The sequence below is a fragment of the Oncorhynchus tshawytscha genome, linkage group LG33, assembly GCF_018296145.1.
Source record: "Oncorhynchus tshawytscha isolate Ot180627B linkage group LG33, Otsh_v2.0, whole genome shotgun sequence".
NCBI lineage: Eukaryota > Metazoa > Chordata > Actinopteri > Salmoniformes > Salmonidae > Oncorhynchus > Oncorhynchus tshawytscha.
The window spans coordinates 32,527,557-32,554,348 of NC_056461.1; the positions used below are offsets into that span (position 1 = coordinate 32,527,557).

Genomic DNA, 26,792 nt, shown 5'->3' on the forward strand with positions numbered 1-26,792 from the left:
TGGATCTTTCTTGGAGGCTGAAATCTCTGTTACTTTTGAAACATGCGTTAATGTCAATGGTCAGCTTCTATAACAATTGAAGCTATTAGCCCATATCTGATATCAGGATTTCACCTTTACTGATGATGAGTCCCTGTGTGTATCATTCTTTTGATCTAGTTGTCTCTCTGTCTGCCCCTCTCTGTGGAAATCAGGTAAAATCAAGTACTCGGAGCAAGTGTACGATTCATGTATGGACGCTTTTGACTGCCTTCCCCTGGCTGCCCTCATGAACCAGCAGTTCCTGTGTGTCCACGGAGGACTCTCACCAGAAATACACACCTTAGATGACATAAAGAAGGTACTGAACCACACCCTAGCAGTACCGAGCCATGCATAGGAATATCACATTGACTGTGTCTCTTGTCTTTGCGTACTTGAGTACAGTATATGTGCATTTTGTGTGCCTGCCAACCTGCATGTGAGTGTGTGTGTGTGCATTTTTGTGTTTGAAAATGTGTGTATTTGCTTGTGTCTGAATTCAGCATGTTTCTCTCTGCTGTAGATAGACCGGTTCAAGGAGCCTCCAGCGTTTGGACCCATGTGTGACCTACTGTGGTCTGATCCTCTGGAGGACTTTGGCAACGAGAAGACCCAGGAGTTCTTCAGCCACAACACAGTCCGAGGCTGCTCCTACTTCTACAGGTCAGCTCTCTCTCCACCTCAACCCTTTCTCTCATTACTGTTCCTCATGTTTTAGAGCCATCAGGTACCACCGTCTGGATCTGTTGTCCAAACAATTACAGGTGTAGGATCTTAATTTGATCACTCTTTTGTTGTTGAGAATTTTCCTGCACAGCTGGAAGTGCACGTTTGTTGGGCATTTTAGGTTTAAAACTTCTTCTAAAGTTTGCCATTTCCACTTTAAAATGTCAGACTTGATTTGCACTAAGGAAAAATGTATCAACTATTACAAAAATGTATATTAATTACAATGCACATAATAATTCACATTTCCTGTTGCTTCAGGATTATTCTCCTGCTGTAGCAAACTGGCTCAAATTAATATCTTACATCTATACCTCCAAACCAAAAGGAATAAATCCTATCTCACACACACACACACACACACACACACACACACACACACACACACACACACACACACACACACACACACACACACACACACACAAAATTGTACAGACACACAGATATACAGCACATAAATACACACCACATATGCGCATCTGTGTTGCCTCTGCTCTGTATCCTGTAAGCCATAGTGTGTGGCGTCATATGTCATGTCTGTGTGAGATGCAGCCGCTGCTCTGACCTACATTCTGGGTGCAGAGGGAATTTGGGCGGAAAGCCCTTGATCTATGGACTTCATACAATAGGCTTTCCAGGAGCTCAGGGTACGGACGTTATTCTGTTGTTTGTTTTTCTTTCCTGAGTAAACCTTCTCACACTTAAATATTTAACACGCTGACGAAACTTTGATGGGGCTGTGGATGGCAGTGGCTGAGGGGAGGGGTAGAGGGGTTGGCAGCAGGAAGGGGTGGGTCAGCTCAACCTCTGCCTATACACAGACTACAGACTACTGCGGGTATACTACTGCGGGTAGACTAATACCTTCCACGACCACTAGGGGGCCCCCAAAAAGAAACTCAATCTGGGTCTCAAATTAGTTTTGAGAGTGGCACAGCAGTCTAAGGCATTACATCGCAGTGCTTGAGGTGTCACTACAGAAATGAGTTTGAATCCGGGCTCTGTCGCAGCCGGCCGCGACCGGGAGACCCGTGAGGCGGCACACAATTGGGCCAGTGTTGACCGGGTTAGGGGAGGGTTTGGACGGCAAGGATGTCCTTGTCCCATCGCGTTTTAGCCACTCTTGTGGCGGGCCGGGTGCATTTGCACTGACTTCGGTCGCCAGGTGTACGGTGTTTCCTCCGACACATTGATGCGACTGGCTTAAGGGTTAAGCGTGCAGTGTGTCAAGAAGCCGTACGGCTTCGCCACTCCCGAGTCCGTAAGGGCTTTGCAGCGATGGGACAAGATTGTAACTACCAATTGGATATCACGAAATTGGGGAGAAAAAGGGGTCAAAAGTATACACACAAAAAGTAGAATACACAATGTGGAATTTCTAAATTTGGTAGTGCATCAGCAGCTTTGAAATTGAAGAGTTTCATTCCAAAACGCTATGTCCATTTTCAGAAATGTTGGTAAATGAGGTTTTATTGTTTACAGAAATTATGGAAGAGATTGGTGTGTTTTTTCACTATCTAATAAAGGCATGGGGCTGTTCAATGACAGACCTGTATTTGTTTCAAATCTATCACTTGATGGTTTCATTTCAGAGAGACAAATACTCGTGTTTTTTTAACAAAAATGTTATATACCCAGCTCACTCTCAGAGAAATAAGTAGCGCTGCTAGGTTTTACACAGTTTTACAGTTTTACACAGTCAAATGTAACAAATAACTATATTTGTTTATAAATAAATGTACAAATAATAGATTTGTGACACCAATATTAACAACAACAAAAAACAATAATAATTCAGTACAGTAATATGAGATCTGTATGTAAAACATTTACATTTGACATTTGAGTCATATAGCAGACACTCTTATCCAGGGTGACTTACAGTTAGTGCATTCATCTTGAGAGAGCTAGGTGGGACAACCACATATCACAGTCAAATATACAGGATACGGACATTCCATTCCAACTAAACACTGGATATATCATGAATGGTAAATAATGTATTGTGTCATTGTGATTTACCGTTCATTCCCATTGGGTACAAAATCACATAAAATACAACCAAAACAAACTGCAAAATGCATCCAACTAGTTTGTAGAGTCACAAGCTTGATGTACTGTACTCATTGCATGCGAATATGGGACCAAATACTAGACGTTTGACTACATTATTCATAAGAATCTTTAGGGGTGTCTAATTTTGACCCCTAGCTTTTTTTATTCTCAAACAGAATCTCTTTCTCTGAGCAATTATATTAGAATAAAATAATAGAATTTCAAAATGTTTTGAGCACGCAACGTACCTCAGTATTTGAATTATTTATTTTATACAGTCATAATTCCTCATCTTTATTTATTAAGGGTGTCAATCATTTTAGACCCCACTGTATCTAAACCTTGTAGTAATTATCACCAAATTACCAACTGGGCAAGAAGGGCATGTGCCCATGGGCCCTGACCCCCAGGGGGCCCTCAATGATTTTGCTAGTCACTCTCACTCAGATATCATTTGAACATGGCATAAGTCATGGCAAAATATTTAGAACTGCAGGAAATTAACTTTAAAACGACAAAACTTCTCTCCACTTCATGGTAAAATGTGTAGAGTTGCGGGAAATGAAGTCAAACACTGCAAAAAAAAAATTCCACTGCCAAGAGGGAGGGCACTAAAATGTTTTGCCCGCAAGGTGGGCCACCCCAAAAAGCTAGGGGTGGCCCTGGGATGGATGGAGAGTTTTGTACAATGCATGGCTGTGTTAGATTTACACATCCTCATTAGATGCATTTCCACACAGAAACAAGTGCACCTCTCAGGGCGTTGGCCAGTCAGTTTGTGAGGGGGACTATGGTATCCCTGGTGATAGTAGGTGGTGTGGATGGATCCCAGCTGGCTTATGTCCATGTTTAAAAGGCTTTGTGTGTTTATGTGTGCTGTCTCATTCTGACTGACCACAGTAATGCATTAAGGGAACTATCAGACAGCAACAAAACACTTTATGTAGTTCCACCCAGAATCCTTGTTGCTAGGTGATGGACTGAGCTTGTTTTGATATGATGAGGTGAAAAGGCTTATGGCCTGGTTTGTCAGTGAGGGGTTCTAATGTTTTCTTCAGGGAAAGTTTCTGTAATGATTCTCATCAGTCACCCTGTAACCCTAAGGTTTCAGCACCTGAAAGTTTTACCAATACACAGGTTCAGAGAAACGCCCCAGGTGCCAAATCTGACACAGATATGAGAAGACCCCCTCCTCTGACCCACTGAGTCATGGATTAAAAAACTATGCACATTCGGGCCAATCAATATGTGAGCTTGAGTCGTTAGCATGTGCATACCATTTTTTCATGAACCTTTGTTATCCTGTTATTTTATGAATCTGATAATTTAACAGAAATGTGCATGTTTTAATTATGGCGATCATAGTCTCTCTTTTTTCTGTTCATCATCTCACAAAATAGACTATACGATTATATGACCGTATGTATACACATTCAGACCTTCAGGAATTGGACTGGAATCAAGCTGAAGCTAAAACTGTATCTCTGTCTGAATCAGTAGGACGGAGTGACATACAGAGGGGTGATACATTAGACTGCTGGTGGGGGTTGTGAGGTTGAAGGAGAGGGATGTAGAGGAGATGAGAGGAGGAGTAGACATGTGCATAGGAACCTCCTACTCCAAACCAGGCGGTTGAAATGCATCGTGGGTGTAAAACAAGAGTCCGGGCAGGGGCCGGTATCAGCTCAACACTGCCATCTATCCCACAATTCCCCTGGGGCTCTGCAATGAGCTGTTGCTATGACAACCCACTCCTCCAGCCCAAACTGGAGCACGTGATAGGAAGAGAGATGGAAGGGAAGGAGTGATCTGTGTCGAGGGAGAAGACAGAGGCGGAGGAACAATGCTGTCAAACCGGCCATCTTGTTAACAGTTGGCTTAAAGGATGGGGAAATGTAGCAAAAAATCTCACATTACCTGTCAGGGTAGAACTGACAGCCAGTTAGCAGTCAAATAATAGCTGACATGGTTTGTTGTGTTTTTGAGCCAGTGAGTGGTATTAGGTTGCTTTGGGGCGAACTGGGAGCTGTGGGATGTGATGGGCTGGGCTGGGATGGGCTGGGTTGGCCTGGGATGGGCTGGGTTGGCCTGGGATGGGCTGGGTTGGTCTGGGATGGGCTGGGTTGGCCTGGGATAGGCTGGGCTGGGTTGGCCTGGGATGGGCTGGGTTGGCCTGGGATAGGCTGGGTTGGCTTGGGATGGGCTGGGTTGACCTGGGATGAGCTGGGTTGGCCTGGGATAGGCTGGGTTGGCTTGGGATGGGATGGGCTGGGCTGGGATGGGCTGGGCTGGGATGGGCTGGGTTGGCCTGGGATGGGCTGGGCTGGGTTGGCCTGGGATGGGCTGGGCTGGGATGGGCTGACCTGGGATGGGCTGGGCTGGGATGGCCTGGGATGGGCTGGGATGGGCTGGGTTGGGTTGGCCTGGGATGGGCTGGGCTGCTCTGATTTACATCATATTGAGCAGTGCTCTGATAACAACACACTGACGCCTGCTGACGCTCTGAACTGTTTTGTTGTGTTGTAGGACAATGTCAATGTTCTAGTCTGTGGCTGGACCAGGGGTATCATATTGTATTCTCTGTTTCGTGACTATAGTCATATAGTGTTCTTCCACTGTGTATTCAGATATGCTCCGTTACACAATACTTACAGTATGTATTCTGCATTTTGTTTGGTTACATAGGTCAGTGCTAGCTGTGTTGCTCTGTTATATGTGTCAAACAGTGTGAATTTAGATATGCCATCCCCAAAACCTTTTCTCCTTCTTCTGCCGTGCAGTTATCCAGCTGTATGTGAGTTCCTACAGAACAATAACTTATTATCAGTCATCCGAGCACATGAAGCACAAGATGCTGGGTATGTACCAACACCACATCTTTCTCTCTCTCTTTATATCTTCTTCTTTCTCTCTCTTACAAACACTTTTAGCTTTCATACGATTCATGATTCATCCAGATGATTAACCTGAAAACCCGTCCCCCTCTCTATCTGTGCTGTCTTATAGCTACCGCATGTACCGGAAGAGCCAAACCACCGGCTTCCCCTCCCTCATCACTATCTTCTCAGCGCCAAACTACCTTGACGTTTACAACAACAAAGGTCAGTCTGTCTATTCCATGTATTTGTAGAGTTTTTATATACATACATATACATTTAAACTCAGTTTATCACAATTCCTGACATTAAATCCTAGTAAAAATTCCCTGTCTTAGGTCAGTTAGGATCACCACTTTATTTTAAGAATGTGAAATGTCAGAATAATAGTAGAGAGAATGATTTTATTTTACTTTTATTTCTTTCATCACATTTCCAGTGGGTCAGAAGTTTACATACACTGAATTAGTATTTGGTAGCATTGCCTTTAAATTGTTTAACTTGGGTCAAATTTTTCGGGTAGCCTTCCACAAGCTTCCTACAATACGTTGGGTGAACTTTGGCCCATTCCTCCTGACAGAGCTGGTGTAACTGAGTCAGGTTTGTAGGCCTCCTTGCTCGCACACACTTCCTCAGATCTGCCGAACACATTTTCTATAGGATTGAGGTCAGGGCTTTGTGATGGCCACTCCAATATCTTGACTTTGTTGTCCTTAAACCATTTTACCACAACTTTGGAAGTACGCTTGGGGTCATTGTCCATTTGGAAGACCCATTTACGACCAAGCTTTAACTTTCTGACTCATGTCTTGAGATGTTGCTTCAATATATCCACATAAATTTCCTGCCTCATGATGCCATCTATTTTGTGAAGTGCACCAGTCCTTCCTGCAGCAAAGCACCCCCACATCATGATGCTGCCACCCTTGTGCTTCACAGTTGGGATGGTGTTCTTCGGCTTGCAAGTCTCCCCCATTTTCCTCCAAACATTATGATGGTCATTATAGCCAAAGAGTTCTATTTTTGTTTCATCAGACCAGAGGACATTTCTTCAAAAAGTACGATCTTTGTCCCCATGTGCAGTTGCAAACCGTAGTCTGGCTTTTTTATGGCGGTTTTGCAGCAGTGGCTTCTTCCTTGCTGAGCTGCCTTTCAGGTTATGTCGATATAGGACTTGTTTTACTGTGGATATCGATACGTTTGTACCTGTTTCCTCCAGTATCTTCACAAGGTCCTTTGCAGTTGTTCTGGGATTGATTTGCACCAGAGTACAGCCTTCCTGAGCGGTTTGAAAGCTACATGGTCCCATGGTGTTTATACTTGCGTACTATTGTTTGTACAGATGAATGTGGTACCTTCAGGTGTTTGGAAATTGCTCCCAAGGATGAACCAGACTTGTGGAGGTCTACAATTATTTTTCTGAGGTCTTCTTTTGATTTTCCCATGATGTCAAGCAAAGAGGCACGGAGTTTGAAGGTAGGCCATGAAATACATCCACAGGTACACCTCCAATTGACTCAAATGATGTCAATCAGCCTATCAGATGCTTCGAAAGCCATGATATAATTTTGTGGAATTTTCCAAGCTGTTTAAAATCAGTCAACTTAGTGTATGTCAATTTCTGACCACTGGAATTGTGATACAGTGAATTATAAGTGAAATCATTTTTCTGTTAACAATTGTTGGAAAAGTTTCTTGTGTCATGCACAAAGTAGATGTCCTAACTGACTAGCCAAAACTATAGTTTGTTAACAAGAAATTTGTGGAGTGGTTGAAAAACGGATTTTAATGACTCCAACCTATGTTTATGTAAACTTCCGACTTCAACTGTACACAGTACCAGTCAAGGGTTTGGAGACACCTACTCAAACTGTACACAGTACCAGTCAAGGGTTTGGAGACACCTACTCAAACTGTACACAGTACCAGTCAAGGGTTTGGAGACACCTACTCAAACTGTACACAGTACCAGTCAAGGGTTTGGAGACACCTACTCAAACTGTACACAGTACCAGTCAAGGGTTTGGAGACACCTACTCAAACTGTACACAGTACCAGTCAAGGGTTTGGAGACACCTACTCAAACTGTACACAGTACCAGTCAAGGGTTTGGAGACACCTACTCAAACTGTACACAGTACCAGTCAAGGGTTTGGAGACACCTACTCAAACTGTACACAGTACCAGTCAAGGGTTTGGAGACACCTACTCAAACTGTACACAGTACCAGTCAAGGGTTTGGAGACACCTACTCAAACTGTACACAGTACCAGTCAAGGGTTTGGAGACACCTACTCAAACTGTACACAGTACCAGTCAAGGGTTTGGAGACACCTACTCAAACTGTACACAGTACCAGTCAAGGGTTTGGAGACACCTACTCAAACTGTACACAGTACCAGTCAAGGGTTTGGAGACACCTACTCAAACTGTACACAGTACCAGTCAAGGGTTTGGAGACACCTACTCAAACTGTACACAGTACCAGTCAAGGGTTTGGAGACACCTACTCAAACTGTACACAGTACCAGTCAAGGGTTTGGAGAAACCTACTCAAACTGTACACAGTACCAGTCAAGGGTTTGGAGACACCTACTCAAACTGTACACAGTACCATTCAAGGGTTTGGAGACACCTACTCAAACTGTACACAGTACCAGTCAAGGGTTTGGAGACACCTACTCAAACTGTACACAGTACCAGTCAAGGGTTTGGAGAAACCTACTCAAACTGTACACAGTACCAGTCAAGGGTTTGGAGACACCTACTCAAACTGTACACAGTACCAGTCAAGGGTTTGGAGACACCTACTCAAACTGTACACAGTACCAGTCAAGGGTTTGGAGACACCTACTCAAACTGTACACAGTACCAGTCAAGGGTTTGGAGACACCTACTCAAACTGTACACAGTACCAGTCAAGGGTTTGGAGACACCTACTCAAACTGTACACAGTACCAGTCAAGGGTTTGGAGACACCTACTCAAACTGTACACAGTACCAGTCAAGGGTTTGGAGAAACCTACTCAAACTGTACACAGTACCAGTCAAGGGTTTGGAGACACCTACTCAAACTGTACACAGTACCAGTCAAGGGTTTGGAGACACCTACTCAAACTGTACACAGTACCAGTCAAGGGTTTGGAGACACCTACTCATTCTACATTGTAGACTAATTGTGAAGACATCAAAACTATGAAATAACACATATGGAATCATGTAGTAACCAAAAAAGTGTTCAACAAATCTAAATATATTTTACATTTGATATTCTTCAAAGTAGCCACCCATTGCCTTGATGACAGCTTTGCACACTCTTGGCATTCTATCAACCAGCTTCACCTGGAATGCTTTTCCAACAGTCTTGAAGGAGTTCCCACATATGCTGAGCACTTGTCTGCTTTTCCTTCACTCTGCGGTCAACTCATCCCAAACCATCTCAATTGGGTTGAGGTTGGGTGATTGTGGAGGCCAGGTCATCTGATGCAGCACTCCATCACTCTCCTTCTTGGTCAAAATAGCCCTTACACAGCCTGGAGATGTGTTGGGTCATTGTCCTGTTGAAAAACAATAGTTAGTCCCACTTAGGGCAAACCAGATGGGATGGCGTATCGCTGCAGAATGCTGTGGTAGCCTTGCTGGTTAAGTGTGCCTTGAATTCTAAATAAATCACTGAACGTGTCACCAGCCAAGCTCTCCCAAATAATAATTTGTGGAAAAGTGAATTTGTTGAATTTCTTTCCTTCTTAATGCGTTTGAGCCAATCAAAATTGAGCTCATTGGCCAGATGGAAGCCACTCCTCAGTAAAAGGCACATGACATCCAAAATGCACCTAAAGACTCTCAGACCATGAGAAACAAGATTCTCTGGTCTGATGAAACCAAGATTGAACTCTTTGGCCTGATTGCCAAGTGTCACGTCTGGAAGAAACATTGCACCATCCCTACGTTGAAGCATGGTGGTGGCAGCATCATGCTGTGGGGGTGTTTTTCAGCGGTAGGGATTGGGAGACTAGTCAGGATCAAGGCAAAGATGAGCGGAGCAAAGTACAAAGAGATCCTTGATGAAAACCTGCTCAAGAGCGCTCAGGACTTCAGACTGGGGCAAAGGTACACCTTCCAACAGGACAACGACCCTAAGCACACAGCCAAGACAACGTAGGAGTGGCTTCGGGACAAGTCTCTTTATGTACTTGAGTGGCTCAGCCTGAGCCCAGACTTGAACATCTCTGGAGAGACCTGAAAATAGCTGTGTGGCGATGCTCCCCATCCAACCTGATAGAGCTTGAGAGGATCTGCAGAGAAGAATGGGAGTAACTCCCAAAATACAGGTGTGCCAAGTTTGTAGCATAATACTACATAAGAAGACTCAAGGCTGTAATCGCTGCCGAAGGAGCTTCAACAAAGTACTGTGTAAAGGGTCTGAATACTTATATAAGGTATTTCAGTTTTTTTTATTTGAATGAATTGGCTAACTTTTCTAAAAAACTGTTTTTGCTTTGTCATTATGGGGTATTGTGTGTCGATTGATGAGGGAAAAAAATCTTTGTAATCAATTTTAGAAGAAGGCTGTAATGTAATTGTAATGATGTGCGCTGAGAGTCTGGAAGCAAATTCAGGGAGTGAGAGTTAATCAAATAAACAGAACATAATACAGAACCTTGAACAACGCAGACATGAAACAATGGCACCTGGGGAAGGAACCAAAGGGAGTGACATATATAGGGCAGGTAATCAAGGAAGTGATGGAGTCCAGGTGAGTCTGACGTCGCGTAGGTGCGGGTAACGATGGTGACAGGTGTGCACCATAGTGAGCGGCCTGATGTCCTAGAGGCCGGAGAGGGAGCACACGTGACAGAAATAAAATGTGGAACAAGTCAAGGGGTCTGAATATTTCTCCATATTTTTTGTGTATTGTATTTGATATATAAAGGTATGTATTTGTAGTGTTAACGTATGAGTCTATGTGAACCAGTATATACGTAGTGAATGTATGTTGGATCATATGTGTGTTGGTTGGTGCTGTTCATTGTGTGGCTTGATGGAGATGGATAGTGAGCCATGGTAAGAGTGTGGGAGGGACTGTCGGTATGGCTGGCCATCTCCATGTTGCTTTATATCTCCTGATGAAACAGTGTCCGCACTTCACTTCTGGGGCTCAAGAGGGGCAACTAATGTTTGATCATCTCATCTCCTTTCTCTGTCACTGTCCTGTGCCACTGTTTCTCTCTGTCTCTTTCTGTGTATGTCTCTATTTCTGTCTCTTCCTCTCTCTTCCTCTGTCTCTGTCCCTTTCTCTTCATCTGTCTCTGTCCCTTCCTCTTTCTGTCTCTGTCCCTTTCTCTTCCTCTTTCTGTCTCTGTCCCTTTCTCTTCCTCTCTCTTCCTCTTCCTCTGTCCCTTTCTCTTCCTCTTTCTGTCTCTGTCCCTTTCTCTTCCTCTTTCTGTCTCTTCCTCTGTCTCTGCCTGTTGCTATGTCTTTTTCTATGTCTGTCTCTGCCAGTCTCTCTTTCTCTTTGTTTGTCACTATGCCTCTTTCTCTTCCTCTTTCTGTCTCTGTCCCTTTCTCTTCCTCTTTCTGTCCTCTTTCTGTCTCTGTCCCTTTCTCTTCCTCTTTCTGTCTCTGTCTTTCTGTCCCTTTCTTCTCTGTCTTCCTCTTTCTGTCTGTCTCTGTCCCTTTCTCTTCCTGTCTCTGTCCCTTTCTCTTGCTCTTTCTGTCTCTGTCCCTTTCTCTTCCTCTTTCTGTCTCTGTCTCTGTCTCTGTCCCTTTCTCTTCCTCTTTCTGTGTCTGTCTCTGTCCCTTTCTCTTCCTCTTTCTGTCTCTCTCTCTGTCCCTTTCTCTTCCTCTTTCTGTCTCTGTCTCTCTCCCCTTCTCTTCCTCTTTCTCTCTGTCTCTGTCCCTTTCTCTTCCTCTTTCTGTCTCTGTCTCTGTCCCTTTCTCTTCCTCTTTCTGTCTCTGTCCCTTTCTCTTCCTCTTTCTGTCTCTGTCCCTTTCTCTTCCTCTTTCTGTCTCTGTCCCTTTCTCTTCCTCTTTCTGTCTCTGTCCCTTTCTCTTCCTATTTCTGTCTCTGTCCCTTTCTCTTCCTCTTTCTGTCCCTTTCTCTTCCTCTTTCTGTCTCTGTCCCTTTCTCTTCCTCTTTCTGTCTCTGTCCCTTTCTCTTTCTCTTCCTCTTTCTGTCTCTGTCTCTTCCTCTGTTTCTGTCTCTGTCTCTGTCTCTTCCTCTGTTTCTGTCTCTGTCTCTTCCTCTGTTTCTGTCTCTGTCTCTCTTCTCTGTTTCTGTCTCTGTCTCTGTCCCTTTCTCTTCCTCTTTCTGTCTCTGTCCCTTTCTCTTCCTCTCTCTTCCTCTTCCTCTGTCCCTTTCTCTTCCTCTTTCTGTCTCTGTCCCTTTCTCTTCCTCTTTCTGTCTCTTCCTCTGTCTCTGCCTGTTGCTATGTCTTTTTCTATGTCTGTCTCTGCCAGTCTCTCTTTCTCTTTGTTTGTCACTATGCCTCTTTCTCTTCCTCTTTCTGTCTCTGTCCCTTTCTCTTCCTCTTTCTGTCTCTGTCCCTTTCTCTTCCTCTTTCTGTCTCTGTCCCTTTCTCTTCCTCTTTCTGTCTGTCTCTGTCCCTTTCTCTTCCTCTTTCTGTCTCTGTCTCTGTCCCTTTCTCTTCCTCTTTCTGTCTCTGTCCCTTTCTCTTCCTCTTTCTGTCTCTGTCTCTGTCCCTGTCTCTGTCTCTGTCTCTGTCCCTTTCTCTTCCTCTTTCTGTCTCTGTCCCTTTCTCTTCCTCTTTCTGTCTTTGTCTCTGTCCCTTTCTCTTCCTCTTTCTGTCTTTGTCTCTGTCCCTTTCTCTTCCTCTTTCTGTCTCTGTCTCTGTCCCTTTCTCTTCCTCTTTCTGTTTCTGTCTCTGTCCCTTTCTCTTCCTTTTTCTGTCTCTGTCCCTTTCTCTTCCTCTTTCTGTCTCTGTCCCTTTCTCTTCCTCTTTCTGTCTCTGTCCCTTTCTCTTCCTCTTTCTGTCTCTGTCCCTTTCTCTTCCTCTTTCTGTCTCTGTCCCTTTCTCTTCCTCTTTCTGTCTCTGTCCCTTTCTCTTCCTCTTTCTGTCTCTGTCCCTTTCTCTTCCTCTTTCTGTCTCTGTCTCTTCCTCTGTCTCTGTCTCTTCCTCTGTTTCTGTCTCTGTCTCTTCCTCTGTCTCTGTCTCTTCCTCTGTTTCTGTCTCTGCCTGTTGCAATGTCTTTTACTCTGTCTGTCGCTGCCAGTCTGTTGCTTTCTCTTTATCTGTCTCGGTCTGTTTCCTTCACTGTGTTAATGTCTCTCACACACAAACACATACACATATCAAGGTGTGCAGCCCCATAAGACTATGAATGTTGCTCCAGCCTACTATCCTCAGGATACTCTGAACAGCCAGTGTGTAATTAGACCTCTGATCTTGGTGTGATTTCATAGATTATTAGATGGCCTTCATTGTTTTATACAGATGTCTTTTATTTTTTTTAGACAAATAATGTGTTTGATTTCATGGATTGTGTTACCTCTTTGAATAAAAAGGTTCCTTCCTCTAGTATCTGTTTGTCAAGAAACAAAACTCATATCATGATTATTCTGTATATAGTGGAAGTAAAATAGGAAAGCACTGTCATAATCCAAGAGATAGCTCCCATCAACCACTGCTGTTTCAAAGACGTGCTTTTTTTCTTCTCAAATTGTTGTCTTCAAAATGACCTTCTTTGGTCCTTCCAGTCACTGTGAATATGCCTGCAGAAGAAGCACATCATTACGCTCTGTTTTCTGTCCACAACTGGAGGCATGAGTGAGAGAGGTGTGAGAGGGAAAAAACAATGCCGTCTCGGGAATGGACAGGATTTCAAACGTATTGTCATGCATATGCTTGCAGCAAAATAACACATGCTGCCTCATTGATATAGGAGTGGGCTCAAAATGGAGAAATCCACGGCATTAATGATGTACGGCGTGATGAATGTATCCCTCAGTGATGTACAGCGTGATGAATGTATCCCTCAGTGATGTACAGCGTGATGAATGTATCCCTCAGTGATGTACAGCGTGATGAATGTATCCCTCAGTGATGTACAGCGTGATGAATGTATCCCTCAGTGATGTACAGCGTGATGAATGTATCCCTCAGTGATGTACAGCGTGATGAATGTATCCCTCAGTGATGTACGGCGTGATGAATGTATCCCTCAGTGATGTACAGCGTGATGAATGTATCCCCCTCACAGTGATGTACAGCGTGATGAATGTATCCCTCAGTGATGTACGGCGTGATGAATGTATCCCTCAGTGATGTACGGCGTGATGAATGTATCCCTCAGTGATGCACAGCGTGATGAATGTATCCCTCAGTGATGTACAGCGTGATGAATGTATCCCTCAGTGATGTACAGCGTGATGAATGTATCCCTCAGTGATGTACAGCGTGATGAATGTATCCCTCAGTGATGCACAGCGTGATGAATGTATCCCTCAGTGATGTACAGCGTGATGAATGTATCCCTCAGTGATGTACAGTGATGGCGTGATGAATGTATCCCTCAGTGATGCACAGCGTGATGAATGTATCCCTCAGTGATGTACAGCGTGATGAATGTATCCCTCAGTGATGTACAGCGTGATGAATGTATCCCTCAGTGATGTACAGCGTGATGAATGTATCCCTCAGTGATGTACAGCGTGATGAATGTATCCCTCAGTGATGCACAGCGTGATGAATGTATCCCTCAGTGATGTACAGTGATGGCGTGATGAATGTATCCCTCAGTGATGTACGGCGTGATGAATGTATCCCTCAGTGATGTACAGCGTGATGAATGTATCCCTCAGTGATGTACAGCGTGATGAATGTATCCCTCAGTGATGTACAGCGTGATGAATGTATCCCTCAGTGATGTACAGCGTGATGAATGTATCCCTCAGTGATGTACAGCGTGATGAATGTATCCCTCAGTGATGTACAGCGTGATGAATGTATCCCTCAGTGATGTACAGCGTGATGAATGTATCCCTCAGTGATGTACAGCGTGATGTGCTCCACACGCTGATGGATGTTTCTTACTGTGTTCTTTCTGTAAACCTACTATGTTTTGTGTAGTATGTGTGTATCCTTGTAGATGCAGACATTTTTATGTTTACATTCCCCTCCACAGCTGCAGTACTGAAGTATGAAAACAACGTGATGAACATCCGGCAGTTCAACTGCTCCCCTCATCCCTACTGGCTGCCCAACTTCATGGACGTGTTCACCTGGTCCCTGCCGTTTGTGGGGGAGAAAGGTACCACTACCACCCTTTCCCAATCCTTAGTAGACCATGTCTATGTGTAATGATGACTCTACTGTACTGTTTTAATCATTTTAATCATTCAATTGAGTTGAGTGCTGAGAGTCGTCTTCATTTGCTAGTCTAGACAAACATTCCACAGGACACATCCATGTTCTCTGACTGATGGGCTCGGAGATGACCGATTTACCCTCTTGCTACATTTTATCGTAAACAAATATGTACAGCAGCACCCTCCTCTAATAGCTTTTGACCTCTCTCCAGTCACAGAGATGCTGGTGAATGTGTTGAGCATCTGCTCTGACGACGAGCTCATGAACGACGGAGACGACCAAGAGATCTTAGATGGTGAGTCACTGGTATACAGTACTGTTAAGAGCCCATTAGAACTGCAGTGTCTCACACTCCTCTCCCTGGCATACAGTGGGTCCCTATAAACAAGTAAAAGCACGTACTATTATGGTATTCGTAGACGATATGTCCTCTGGGTGTTTATTTGTTATGAGGGGCTCATTGAATTACCAGTAAAGAATATAAATGGATCATTTCAATGTGGCCCATAGACTCACTCCTGATATCTGAAAATGAGTGTTGTCTCTTTCTAGCCAACGCAGCTGCAGCTCGGAAGGAGGTGATCAGGAACAAAATCCGCGCCATTGGGAAAATGGCCACGATGTTCAAAGTGCTTCGGTGAAAACGTTCTCCACCTCGCCTCACATCAGCCTTCTACTGTAGCTGTTGCACATGAGCACATCTCTAATACTGAGCATAGAGTTATTATAATAGAGTGGATATACAGTAGAAGCATACAGGAGTGACCATTGTGGATGTCCTCTGACTTGTGTGTGGTGCTGTTCCGTGTGTCCTGCAGGGAGGAGAGTGAGAACGTGTTGACGCTGAAGGGTCTGACGCCTACTGGCATGCTGCCCAGCGGTGTGCTCTCCGGGGGCAAACAGACCCTACAGAGTGGTGAGGACGAGGCCCAGGCCAGGGCTGTTCTATCCCTCCCTCCATTCCCTCACTGTCTGTCCGTTCCTCTTTCTATCACTGTGACTCTTCTCTTTGTCACAGTCTCCGTCGCTCTCCCTCTCTCCGTGGGTCTTTGTCTTCGTATTCGTCCTCTGGTCCCTTTGTTTCTGACCCAGGTTTAGGCAGCGACCCTTGACTCTGGAGGCCTGCAGATTCTGCGCCCTTTAACTACAGCTGACACTAGAGAGAGAGACAGTCATCTCACCTCACCAGTCATCTCACCTCACCAGTCATCTCACCTCACCAGTCACCTCATCTCACCTCACCAGTCATCTCATCTCACCTCACCAGTCATCTCACCTCACCAGTCACCTCACCTCACTAGTCACCTCACCTCACCAGTCACCTCACCAGTCATCTCGTCATCTCACATCACCAGTCATCTCTTCATCTCACCTCACCAGTCATCTCACCAGTCATCTCGTCATCTCACCAGTCATCTCTTCATCTCACCTCAAAAGTAATCTCGTCATCTCACCAGTAATCTCTTCATCTCACCTCACCAGTCATCTCGTCATCTCACCAGTCATCTCGTCATCTCACCAGTCATCTCTTCATCTCACCTCACCAGTCATCTCGTCATCTCACCAGTCGTCTCACCTCATCATCTCACCTCACCAGTCATCTCTTCATCTCACCTCACCAGTCATCTCTTCATCTCACCTCACCAGTCATCTCGTCACCTCACCAGTCGTCTCACCTCACCAGTCATCTCATCATCTCACCTCACCAGTCACCTCATGATCTCACCTCACCAGTCATCTCGTCATCTCACCTCACCAGTCATCTCGTCATCTCACCAGTCATCTCTTCATCTCACCAGTCATCTCTTCATCTCGTCATCTCACCAGTCATCTCTTCACCTCACCAGTCATCTCTTCATCTCACCTCAACAGTCATCTCGTCATCTCACCAGTCACCTCAACAGTCACCTCACCAGTTACCTCGTCATCTCACCTCACCAGTCAGCTTGTCATCTCATCTCACCAGTCATCTCGTCATGTCATGTCATCTCATCATCTCACCTCGCCAGTCATCTCACCTCGCCAGTCGTCTCACCTCGCCAATCGTCTCACTTCGCCAATCGTCTCACCTCACCAGTCGTCTCACCTCGCCAATCGTCTCACTGTCTCACTGTCTCACCGTCTCACTTCACCAGTCGTCTCACCTCGCCAGTCGTCTCACGATCTCACCTCGCCAATCATCTCACCGTCTCACCTCGCCAATCTTCTCACCGTCTCACCTCGCCAATCATCTCACCGTCTCACCTCGCCAGTCATCTCACCGTTTCACCTCAACAGTCGTCTCACCATCTCACCTCACCAGTCGTCTCACCATCTCACCTCAACAGTCGTCTCACCATCTCACCTCAACAGTCGTCTCACCATCTCACCTCACCAGTTGTCTCACCTCACCTGTGTTTACTCCCATTGAGTTGACCTTTGAAATTCTGGATGCCTCCCACAATGTTACCCGAGTTCAGTCAGGTCCTGTGGCCCTCCAGAGTCTCTCAAGCCCAGCCCTGGGGTGTTCCCCAGGCCTCTGGCCACTCAGTCTGGCTGTGTTGCTGCGGTACATGCGTCTCTCACTGCCTGGTCTCTTGCTGGTCTCTAGCTAGCTGCCTACCTACCGCCGGGGGCTGCATTCTGCATTCTGCATGGCTTTGTCAGAAGTAACTCGCTCCCCTCCTTTCCCCCCCAGCCACCACCGAGGCCATTGAAGCAATCGACACAGAAACTGAGGATGGAGAAGGTAAAGCTGTGTCCCCCACCCCACCCCTATCAGCAGGCTGGCCTGCAGGACATGCATTGGGTCAACTACCCATCAGTTACAATAGTAGTACATATTCAGCCTGCATTTAACAACTTATCAGGGGGACAGTTGGATTTAGAATGGGTAGCACAGAACTTTGCAGTATCTTGATTACAAGATATCTCAACTATATCAGTTATGATGTAAGGATCAAGAGATGGATTTTACATGAATTACATGGTGTGCTCAGGAAAAACAAAGCCTTTTCGAAGTTTGATCAAGATTGATACCTTACATATAAATATAAACACATGGATTTGTTATTGTATGCAAGTAATTTAAGCCATGCAAAGTGAGGTGCTACCAAGAGCTGCATGATAGTTTCGGATATTTTATGCTCAGGCATGATTCCTTCTTTTATTTTTTGGGATTTGGCTTATCTTCCGCCCCCATCTGGTTGAAAGATGCATCGCATGCAGGGAGAACAGGAGACAGGCGAGCGCTAAGGTGAAATACAGTATGCATCATGAAGTCAAATGAATGGTATCATGAGCATGATGTGTCATCTATGTGAACAATAGAGTCTCCAAAGATAGTGAATAAATGAAGATGTCCCACTCAGGCCATTTACCATTGAAAAAAATGGTTAGAGATCCGGTCTGCTTAAGGGGTGGCTCTCCAATAGGCACCAATGTGTTAGCAGCTGGGTCTGGTCTGCTTAGTTCATTGTCTGTATATGAACCAGAAAAAAGGAGCGAGTGAGATGACTCGCTGCTTCTTCTTCCGACGATGTACGGAGCAACATGATTATGTCATGCAACTGGTACTGTAATGTCATGTTGGCTTCATGATACATAATTATAACACCTGTAAACAAGGGCGCTATTCTAGCAAACAAGGTTGCTTTTCCACGAGGGGAAGTTTGTCTAAGTTATTAAAGGAGGGTGCCATTCTAGTAAACAAGGGTTCTATTGTTGTAAACAAGTGTACTATTCTAGTATAGGAGGGTTCTTTTGTTGTAAACAAGTGTGCTATTCTAGTAAAGGAGGGTTCTAATTGTTGTAAACAAGTGTGCTATTCTAGTAAAGGAGGGTTATACTGTTGTAAACAAGTGTGCTATTCCAGTAAACAAGGGTTCTATTGTTGTAAACAAGTGTGCAATTCTAGTATAGGAGGGTTCTTTTGTTGTAAACAAGTGTGCTATTCTAGTAAAGGAGGGTTCTATTGTTGTAAACAAATGTGCTATTCTAGTAAAGGAGGTTTCTATTGTTGTAAACGTTGTAAGTTGTGGTTGTTTGTCTGTGAGTTGCTGGCTGAGTGTCGTTGACTCACTCTCTCAGATATTTCTCTCAGAGGAGCCTGTGGATATCTTAAGGTTTCAGATATCACTCTGTCCACAATTAAATCTATTCGTCTTTATTTACTCTAAACTGTGTTCAGATGTCTTTCTAGACTTGTGTCAAATTATCTTTGAATTCACAATGCTAGCTTTGACTGAGAGAGAACCCACGTGGGAGAGAACTGCTGTGTGACATGAGAACGTAGCAAAAATAGAAACACTTTCAAAGGCTGCGTTTAGACAGGCAGCCCATTTCTATCCTCTGCCGAGTCCCCAACAACTGGATCTTCCGATTTCCATGGGAAATGGAAAGAAAGCCTGTGACACGACTTCCACTTTTGGACGTTAAACAAGGCGACACTCCATTTTAACCCCTGCTCCACCTTTACTGGATTGGTTGAACAGTGCAGAAGAGAACCTCCCCCGACAGTTTTTTCTTCTTCTCAAGACCAGTATGTTTCTTTTACGCCTGCAACATTAGGTGATATTTTGATCAATCACATCAGATCTTTTCACAGCAGATTTTTTTTCAGAGCTGATCTGATTGGTCAAAAGACCAGAATTGTGTTGAATCAGAATCGGGTTGCCTGTCTAAATGAAGCCTATTACATTCAGGCCAAAATATGTTACTTCCCAATAATATTTTATGTAAAAAGCATATAATGTAGGTTATGTTTAACCATTTTCCTATGAGAGTGCACAAAGAGGTATATCAAAGGATTTAAAATCAATGTTTCTAATGTATAAATGATGTCATGATACAGTGATACTGATCCCCTGTATGTCCTCTCTCTCCTCCCACCTGTCCTCCCTGCAGCCATCCGTGGGTTCTCTCCCCAGCATAAGATTGCCAGCTTCGAGGAGGCCAAGGGCCTAGACCGTATCAATGAGCGCATGCCTCCCCGAAGAGTCGGGGTCAACCACGTGGGACAGTCCATGGGCAAGATGAACATGTCCGAGGCCAACGGCACGGAAGACAATGACAATGACAACAGCAACAGTCAGTGATGTTTCGCCCCACGGCCCGCCCCAGAGTCCATGTGACTGCCTTGCTGTGCGCCAAGACATCGCCAAATCGTGATATCAGGCCTCAGAATATAGACATAACATAACACACCCACAGACACAACACAACATCTGCATCTACCGCCTGCTGCTCTTTCATCCAATTAGAGAAACAAATCAAATGTTACATCTCGTTCAAATGGGTATGGTGGTTTATTTTTTATACGCCAGGTCCCCACAAAGGGAAACTGAGCACAGAAGGGAGTGGGGCCAGAGCTTAGGACAGGGAGGAGGAGAGGAGGCCAGCGGGGCGGGATGTAGGGGAACCTGTTGGGATGAGGGCCAGGGGTGTGGTCCTGTGGGCATGTTTGTTGTTCCCTCTCTCAATCCAATCACAGACCAAGTGGGCAGGGTTTGGAGTCCCACGCGTTCTCCCATGTCTGTTACAGTACGTCCTCATGGGGTCTGACACAAGACACTCTTGTACAGTACCCATGTCACACACACATGTTACTATTTCGAATCAGAGTTTCATTCAAGATCTCATCTCATACAGAAATGATCTCGCTAGTCAACATGTTTTGCTACTAGTATTAATGAATACAAATTTAAAAAAATACTAAATCTTGTTTGTAAGAAAGGACATTTGAAAATGAAAAATATGTAGATTTTACTACTTGCAATGCGATCTTACCTGAAAACTCTTCTTTCTTGATTTATTTTGTGGTAAGATGCCATGAGCCTGCGGGGGAAGGGGTAGAGGTGGAACATGGGCTTGACTGTGGCCTCTCCACCAACCAAAGCCACAGTCTGTCATGTTTAGGTGCTGCAGTCCCAGCACTGGGTCTACCTTCTGTCACCCTCTACCTGATTGTTTCTCACCTGCCTGTAACTAAAGAGAGAATGCACATAGAACGTCAAATCTTCTGTTGCAGTAAAAAATGATCTAAAATATATATATATAAGGAATTATAAAGATGGACAATAACGAAAACAACGTTTTTTAACAGCATCCACGGTATGGAACGCATCGATGCATGCAATTAAGTTCCTTATTGATATGTGAAATTATAATTGTGATGTTTCAATATAGTAGACTTGAATTATTTATTTCATCAGATTTTATTTGTAAAGTTCACCTTTGTTTTATATATTATAATTTTTTATTCTTGCTTCCTTTGATTATTATTTTTTCATTTTTTTTTATATTACTCTTGATTTATTGAATTTGATTGTTTTGCTGTACAGGCAGATATGCTCTTTTTAAGGTGTGAAGCCTTTTTCTGTTCTGTTGGTGTACAGAAGTTGTTCAATTGTGTGAATGAACATATTACTCAGTGAAAAGCAACATTCAGGCTGCCAAAGCATGATCGCATGGTTTGTTCAAATGTAAACAAATTGGACACAATGAAAATCCTGTCTCACTTACTTTTAAAAGGAAAACAATATATTCTCATTATAATTCTTGATGATATTGGTATTATTCTCACGATTAAGCTTAAGGTTATTTTTTCCTTCCACTGTTTTCTGATCCTTGTTTGGTCTAGACGTGGTTTATTTTGAAGAAGGAATTTTATGAATTTTGTGACAATTTTTTCTTGTAATTTTTTGGGGCCATTTGACTTCATAAACACATTGTAAGCATGCCCTATGGGACAAATCACGTTTTTTACTCTTGAATAAAATATGCATGAACCAATAGTGTGGCTTCCAGTTTCTCATCGATAGATAGGAAATATATTCTCACATTGTGCCACATGATGGGAATAGGATGCCTTTTCACAATTTAGGCCGCGCCCAAACAATATGCTCCGTGGGATGAAGTGTGTGTGTGTGTGTGTGTGTGTGTGTGTGTGTGTGTGTGTGTGTGTGTGTGTGTGTGTGTGTGTGTGTGTGTGTGTGTGTGTGTGTGTGTGTGTGTGTGTGTGTGTGTGTGTGTGTGTGTGTGTGTGTAAAATGGGCAGCTTCACAGTTTTCAAGGGAACTGCTTTTTCATAGTCAACCTGAATCCCAAACAGTGGGCGAATGTGCTTTTCTCTACTGTTTCCATGAGGGCATTCCATCTGCTTCCTGCCATTCTTCCACAGGAAACTCTGGGAACAGCGTCAGACAGGCCCTGGCAACCACTCCCACCTCACACTGAACCCACAGTAGAGGGCAAGTAGCTACTAACCACCACTCTATGCAACACGACGGCAACATCTCGCTTCCAGGACCTTAACCATACTCTCTCATTAACACAGGCAAATACACACAGACACACACTCAGGCCACAAGTTGAGACAGCTGCCACACACGGACACCCTCAGAGAGACTCCATACTCTCTCGAGTACGTTCCTGACAGTGGGTTCTCTTGCCCTGAGTGACCCCACACATTTTACACATTCAATAATACCTACACAGAGTGGGAATTTGCAAAGCTCCAGACAGAGGAAACGCTGTGGATTTGGACATGGATCTGCTTCTGTATCCTGTCCCTCTGCTGAGTGTGTTTCTCCTCATTCCAACAGGTAGGTTTAGATGAATAAAGGCAATGCGACCAGATTACGGGTACTAGTCTTACATAGATATTGCTTCAATAGTCTTTCAACTCTCTGTTTGACATCCAATTGTTTTAACGTATTACTTTGAGAAGTTTCCTCCCTCTTGATAGAAATTGTAGTTGTACATTAACTGTATCACACTAGAAAAACAGGAGATGACTAAATATAGTGCTTTTTAATTATATCAGATGTGTTTAATTAGCCAGAGGACAAAAGCTGTTTTGATACTGTAGTTTTCAGAGGAAGCCAGACCTTACTAGAGCTGTTTGTTACAGTTTCAGCCCAATCTGCCATCAATCTGACCAACCAGACAGAGGTTCCCATGGGTGAGTTTGGCTTAGTTTGCTGTAACTCTCTGACTCTGGCCAAGAATTAATTAATTTGGTTGGATAAATTATTTTGACTAGGGAACTGCTTGATCACCAGAGCTGTTTAACCATCATCTGAAACTGATATTGTAGTCAAAATTCAAGAATCACCTGACCATGTAGGTCACTGTTATTTGATGAAGATGTTTCAACTCACAGTGACCTCACCCACAACACTGTCATCCAACACTATGCATGTGGCTGGCAGCGCAACAACCCCAACTACAGCCCAGCCAATGACTGATGTGACATCATCCCCAGTACTCTCACCGCCAGGTAACTCTGGTCTTCTATAGGGCTTATCTGCTGTGTTTTCTCATTGCTAATGTTTGAGTAGAACTGAGAGAAAGTATTGCATTCATTTTGTTGTTTTTCTAGGGAACAACCCTCTTGTGACAACCCTCAGTGCCCTGCAGTCAAATCAATCAACAGCCTCACCTGGTAATACAGAGAAAATGTAGCATTCTGTACTAAATCAAAATCAAATCCAATGTTATTGGTCACATACACATATTTAGCAGATGTTATTGCGGGTGTAGCAAAATCCTTGTGTTACCAACAGAGGGCTACAATAAACCTAGGGCAGTAAGAGTTTTGTTGATGTTATTGTGGACGTGTTTCAGGAAATGCCAGCTGTGACAATAAGTCACCCACATCCTCACCTCGACTATCGTGTCCTAACGTCAGAAGCTCTGCTCAGGCTAAAATACCTAGTACCCCCTCACAAGACACTGCTGCTGGACCAGGTAAACACTATTTCTCTGTCTGTCTTAGTCCTCTGTCTGCTGATGATAAGTTGATGTGCCTTTTGTCTGAATGGTGTGCACATCCTGTTATTGGATAGTATTCGGAAATCATGAGCCAGGAAATTCTGATTTGCTAGCTGTGCTTTACAGAGGTGAGGAATTCGGAGAAGCCATGTGTCATTCACAGTGCATGTTTAAAAAAACATGTATTTCACCTTTATTTAACCAGGTAAGCTAGTTGATAACAAGTTCTCATTTACAACTGTGACCTGGCCATGTCACTTGTGTGTTATGATCACAAGCTGCATTTACGGTCAACCTTACATGTGTGCCGTTTAACAATCTCCTAGTCCTAATATCTTTGAAAATGAGCATTTCTCATGTAGTGTTTGCTGTAAGTTGACTTACATGCCTGTTTATGTGTTTAGTCTTAGGATCAACGGCTGCTGCAACAGCAACCACTTCGACCTCTGTGACTTCCCCTGAAGGACCCAAAGGGACACACACAGACATCCCTCCCACTCAGTCACCGGGCAAGAGCCTCACCATGCTTGCCTTTGGTATGATTAACGATACATGATGATGATGACGACGATGATTAAAACGTTGTTATGTAACAGTGCAATGTTAATATCCTATACTCTGGTGGAGTACAACTAACTCTGTCTGTGATGTTGCTCCCCTACAGGTGTCATGACTTTAATCCTCATTCTCATCATTATCATGGTGGTTTTAGTAACAGTGGTCAACCTAAAAGACAAGTGCAGCAACTCCAAGGAGGAAGGTAAATGTAAAGGATGATCATTCATGTGAGAGAATGGATACATGAGAGTAACAGTATCTATAGGTATGTTATGTGTATCCATGTTAACACCTGTAAAGATCTCTCTTCTTAGACGCGAACTACCATTAACGTTTATTCATGACGGTATCTTCTGGCCAGGGGAAGTTTTGTTCAGAGCCCTGACGCTCGTTCTGAACGTTAACACACTTTGGCTTGAGGTACAGTTTTGGAAACATAAGGAATGTATGTTTCATATCAGTGAGAAATTATATATAATACATTTTAAAAAGTACATTCCCACACAGCTTTATAGGGTTATGGTTAGTGTTCCCCCACAGCCATATTCCCATGTTACAGCATTTGTTTATTAAGGAAGACAGACAACGGAGACAACCACCCGTACTAATTAGCTATATAGCATGCTCCGAACATCTGTGTGTAAGCATAACTTGGAAGGAAGTGTAGCGGAACTGTAGTTTGTCAGCTGGAGACACACAGCTGTATGCATCTGTGCAAACCTGCTACAGTAAGTGTATATTATTTATTTGAAAGATTATTTCTCACTGATATGAAAGATAAGTTCCATGTGTTTAGAAAAAAAGTGTATCGCAAAGCGATGATTATTGACGTTTCTAAACATTAAAACAGAGCGCCTGGATTACAGTTCACATGGTCCCACCGGTAAGCAGCGCTTCTAGCTGAGAACCCTTGGGATAAGGCAGAATGCCTTGTTAATGCCTGGGCTTCTCCAGAGGTATGGCCATGCCCGCTTGAGAAGAGAGTAGTTATAGTCAGTGAATAACATCATGTCAAACATGCCAGACAAAGAGAATCACCACAGTTTCTGTTCCACAGGTAAAAAGAGCAGTGATTCTGTGGTGTCTGAAAGGTATGCACACCAAAGTAGACACATGCATAGTGTTGATAGGGTACGACAACACTGAATGTGTCTCTGTTGATGTTTGTAATTCATCTATTTTCTCCATAGCAATGTCACGTTTAGTGGAGAAAAAGAGAGCATCACTTTGATCTCCATGAAGACCATTAACACAGAAACTGGTAGGGAAAATGTCACAGTAGTGCTTCACTTTGAAATAGTCCCCAAATCAATATTGAGGGGCCTCTGTTTTTGTTCCTTATAATAGCTATAATTGCTGATGATTATTGGAGGGGAAATGGGCTCGCTATTCACAGTGATACAAGACATGTGGGAGCATGGTGTGAGCCTAAAACATCTCTCTCTTTTTCCCCAGACACAGACTCCCCCCAGGTCTCCTCCATTCACAGTACAACACTGGACTATGAGGAGCAGGAGCAAAACAGGGACCTATTGAACAACAAGGTGGGCTCAGGAAAATACTCTTCACCAGCACTAACTGCAATGGATACAACCACTTCTTATAGAGAATAGATAAAAGCAAATATCCAATGGTTTGAATTTAATACTACATATTGTGTTGTTTTTTTCAGCTGGTGTGAAAATAAAGACCCTAGATGTTCCGTTCCAAAACACAGAAATCACCAAACTACTCAAACAAAATAGTACAGTGGTTGTTCTATACACCTGAGATCAAGTTACCGGGAGTCCACACAGCACCTGAATTCATAGCTGTGGAGATATTATACATTAAGCTACAACTAGGCCTACCATTGTGTCTGATGTGTCTACATGTTGCCATTCTAATACAAATATCCCATGTTTTTGTGTGATGATATCAAAACTGCCTTTATGGAGACAATGTTGTGTGTTCTGTTTCATATATATATTTTATTTATTTATTTTATTTCACCTTTATTTAACCAGGTAGGCCAGTTGAGAGCAAGTTCTCATTTACAACTGCAACCTGGCCAAGATAAAGCAAAGCAGTGCGACAAAAACAACACAGAGTTACACATGGGATAAACAAACGTACAGTCAATAACACAATAGAAAAATCTGTATACAGTGTGTGCAAATGAAGTAAGGAGGTAAGGCAATAAATAGGCCAATAGTGGCGAAGTAATTAAAATGTTGCAATTTATGTGTGCAAAAGAGCAGAAAAACAAAAACAAATATGGGGATGAGGTAGATAGTTGGTTGGATGGGCTATTTACAGATGGGCTGTGTACAGCTGCAGCAATCAGTAAGCTGCTCTGACAGCTGACGCTTAAAGTTAGTGAGGGAGATAAGTCACCAACTTTAGTGATTTTTGCAATTCATTCCAGTCATTGGCAGCAGAGAACTGGAAGGAAAGGCTGCCAAACGAGGTGTTGGCTTTGGGAAGGACC

The 26,792-nt window shown here is 43.8% G+C and overlaps 2 protein-coding genes across 5 annotated transcripts in view; both read left to right on the forward strand.

Moving 5' to 3' along the window:
• ppp3ca (protein phosphatase 3, catalytic subunit, alpha isozyme) overlaps positions 1-21,781 on the forward strand; it is an 81,716-nt gene extending 59,935 nt beyond the window's left edge. Inside the window, exons 5-14 of one of the 2 annotated variants that reach the window (XM_042311464.1) lie at positions 195-340; positions 545-684; positions 5,586-5,663; positions 5,812-5,906; positions 14,826-14,951; positions 15,222-15,305; positions 15,563-15,647; positions 15,829-15,926; positions 17,688-17,738; positions 19,895-21,781. In XM_042311464.1, the coding sequence (XP_042167398.1) occupies positions 195-340; positions 545-684; positions 5,586-5,663; positions 5,812-5,906; positions 14,826-14,951; positions 15,222-15,305; positions 15,563-15,647; positions 15,829-15,926; positions 17,688-17,738; positions 19,895-20,085 (1,094 nt within the window). In that variant the 3' untranslated portion in view covers positions 20,086-21,781. The remainder of the gene's footprint in view (positions 1-194; positions 341-544; positions 685-5,585; positions 5,664-5,811; positions 5,907-14,825; positions 14,952-15,221; positions 15,306-15,562; positions 15,648-15,828; positions 15,927-17,687; positions 17,739-19,894) is intronic. The other variant, XM_042311465.1, reaches the window with a different exon arrangement.
• Positions 21,782-22,228: 447 nt separating this feature from the next.
• Positions 22,229-26,263, forward strand: ecscr (endothelial cell surface expressed chemotaxis and apoptosis regulator). Of its 3 annotated transcripts, none has more exons than XM_024397793.2 (11): positions 22,230-22,593; positions 22,860-22,952; positions 23,154-23,270; positions 23,373-23,435; positions 23,618-23,740; positions 24,169-24,300; positions 24,429-24,524; positions 25,380-25,413; positions 25,513-25,583; positions 25,778-25,866; positions 25,995-26,263. In XM_024397793.2, exons 1-11 carry the CDS (start codon positions 22,536-22,538, stop codon positions 26,001-26,003), a joined length of 885 nt encoding a protein of 294 aa, XP_024253561.1. In that variant the 5' UTR covers positions 22,230-22,535; the 3' UTR covers positions 26,004-26,263. The 3 variants fall into 3 exon arrangements, with proteins under 3 accessions (XP_024253563.1, XP_024253561.1, XP_024253562.1); XM_024397794.2 differs by having other exon boundaries at positions 22,232-22,593; positions 22,902-22,952; XM_024397795.2 differs by lacking the exon at positions 23,373-23,435 and having other exon boundaries at positions 22,229-22,593.
• Positions 26,264-26,792: the final 529 nt, after the last annotated feature.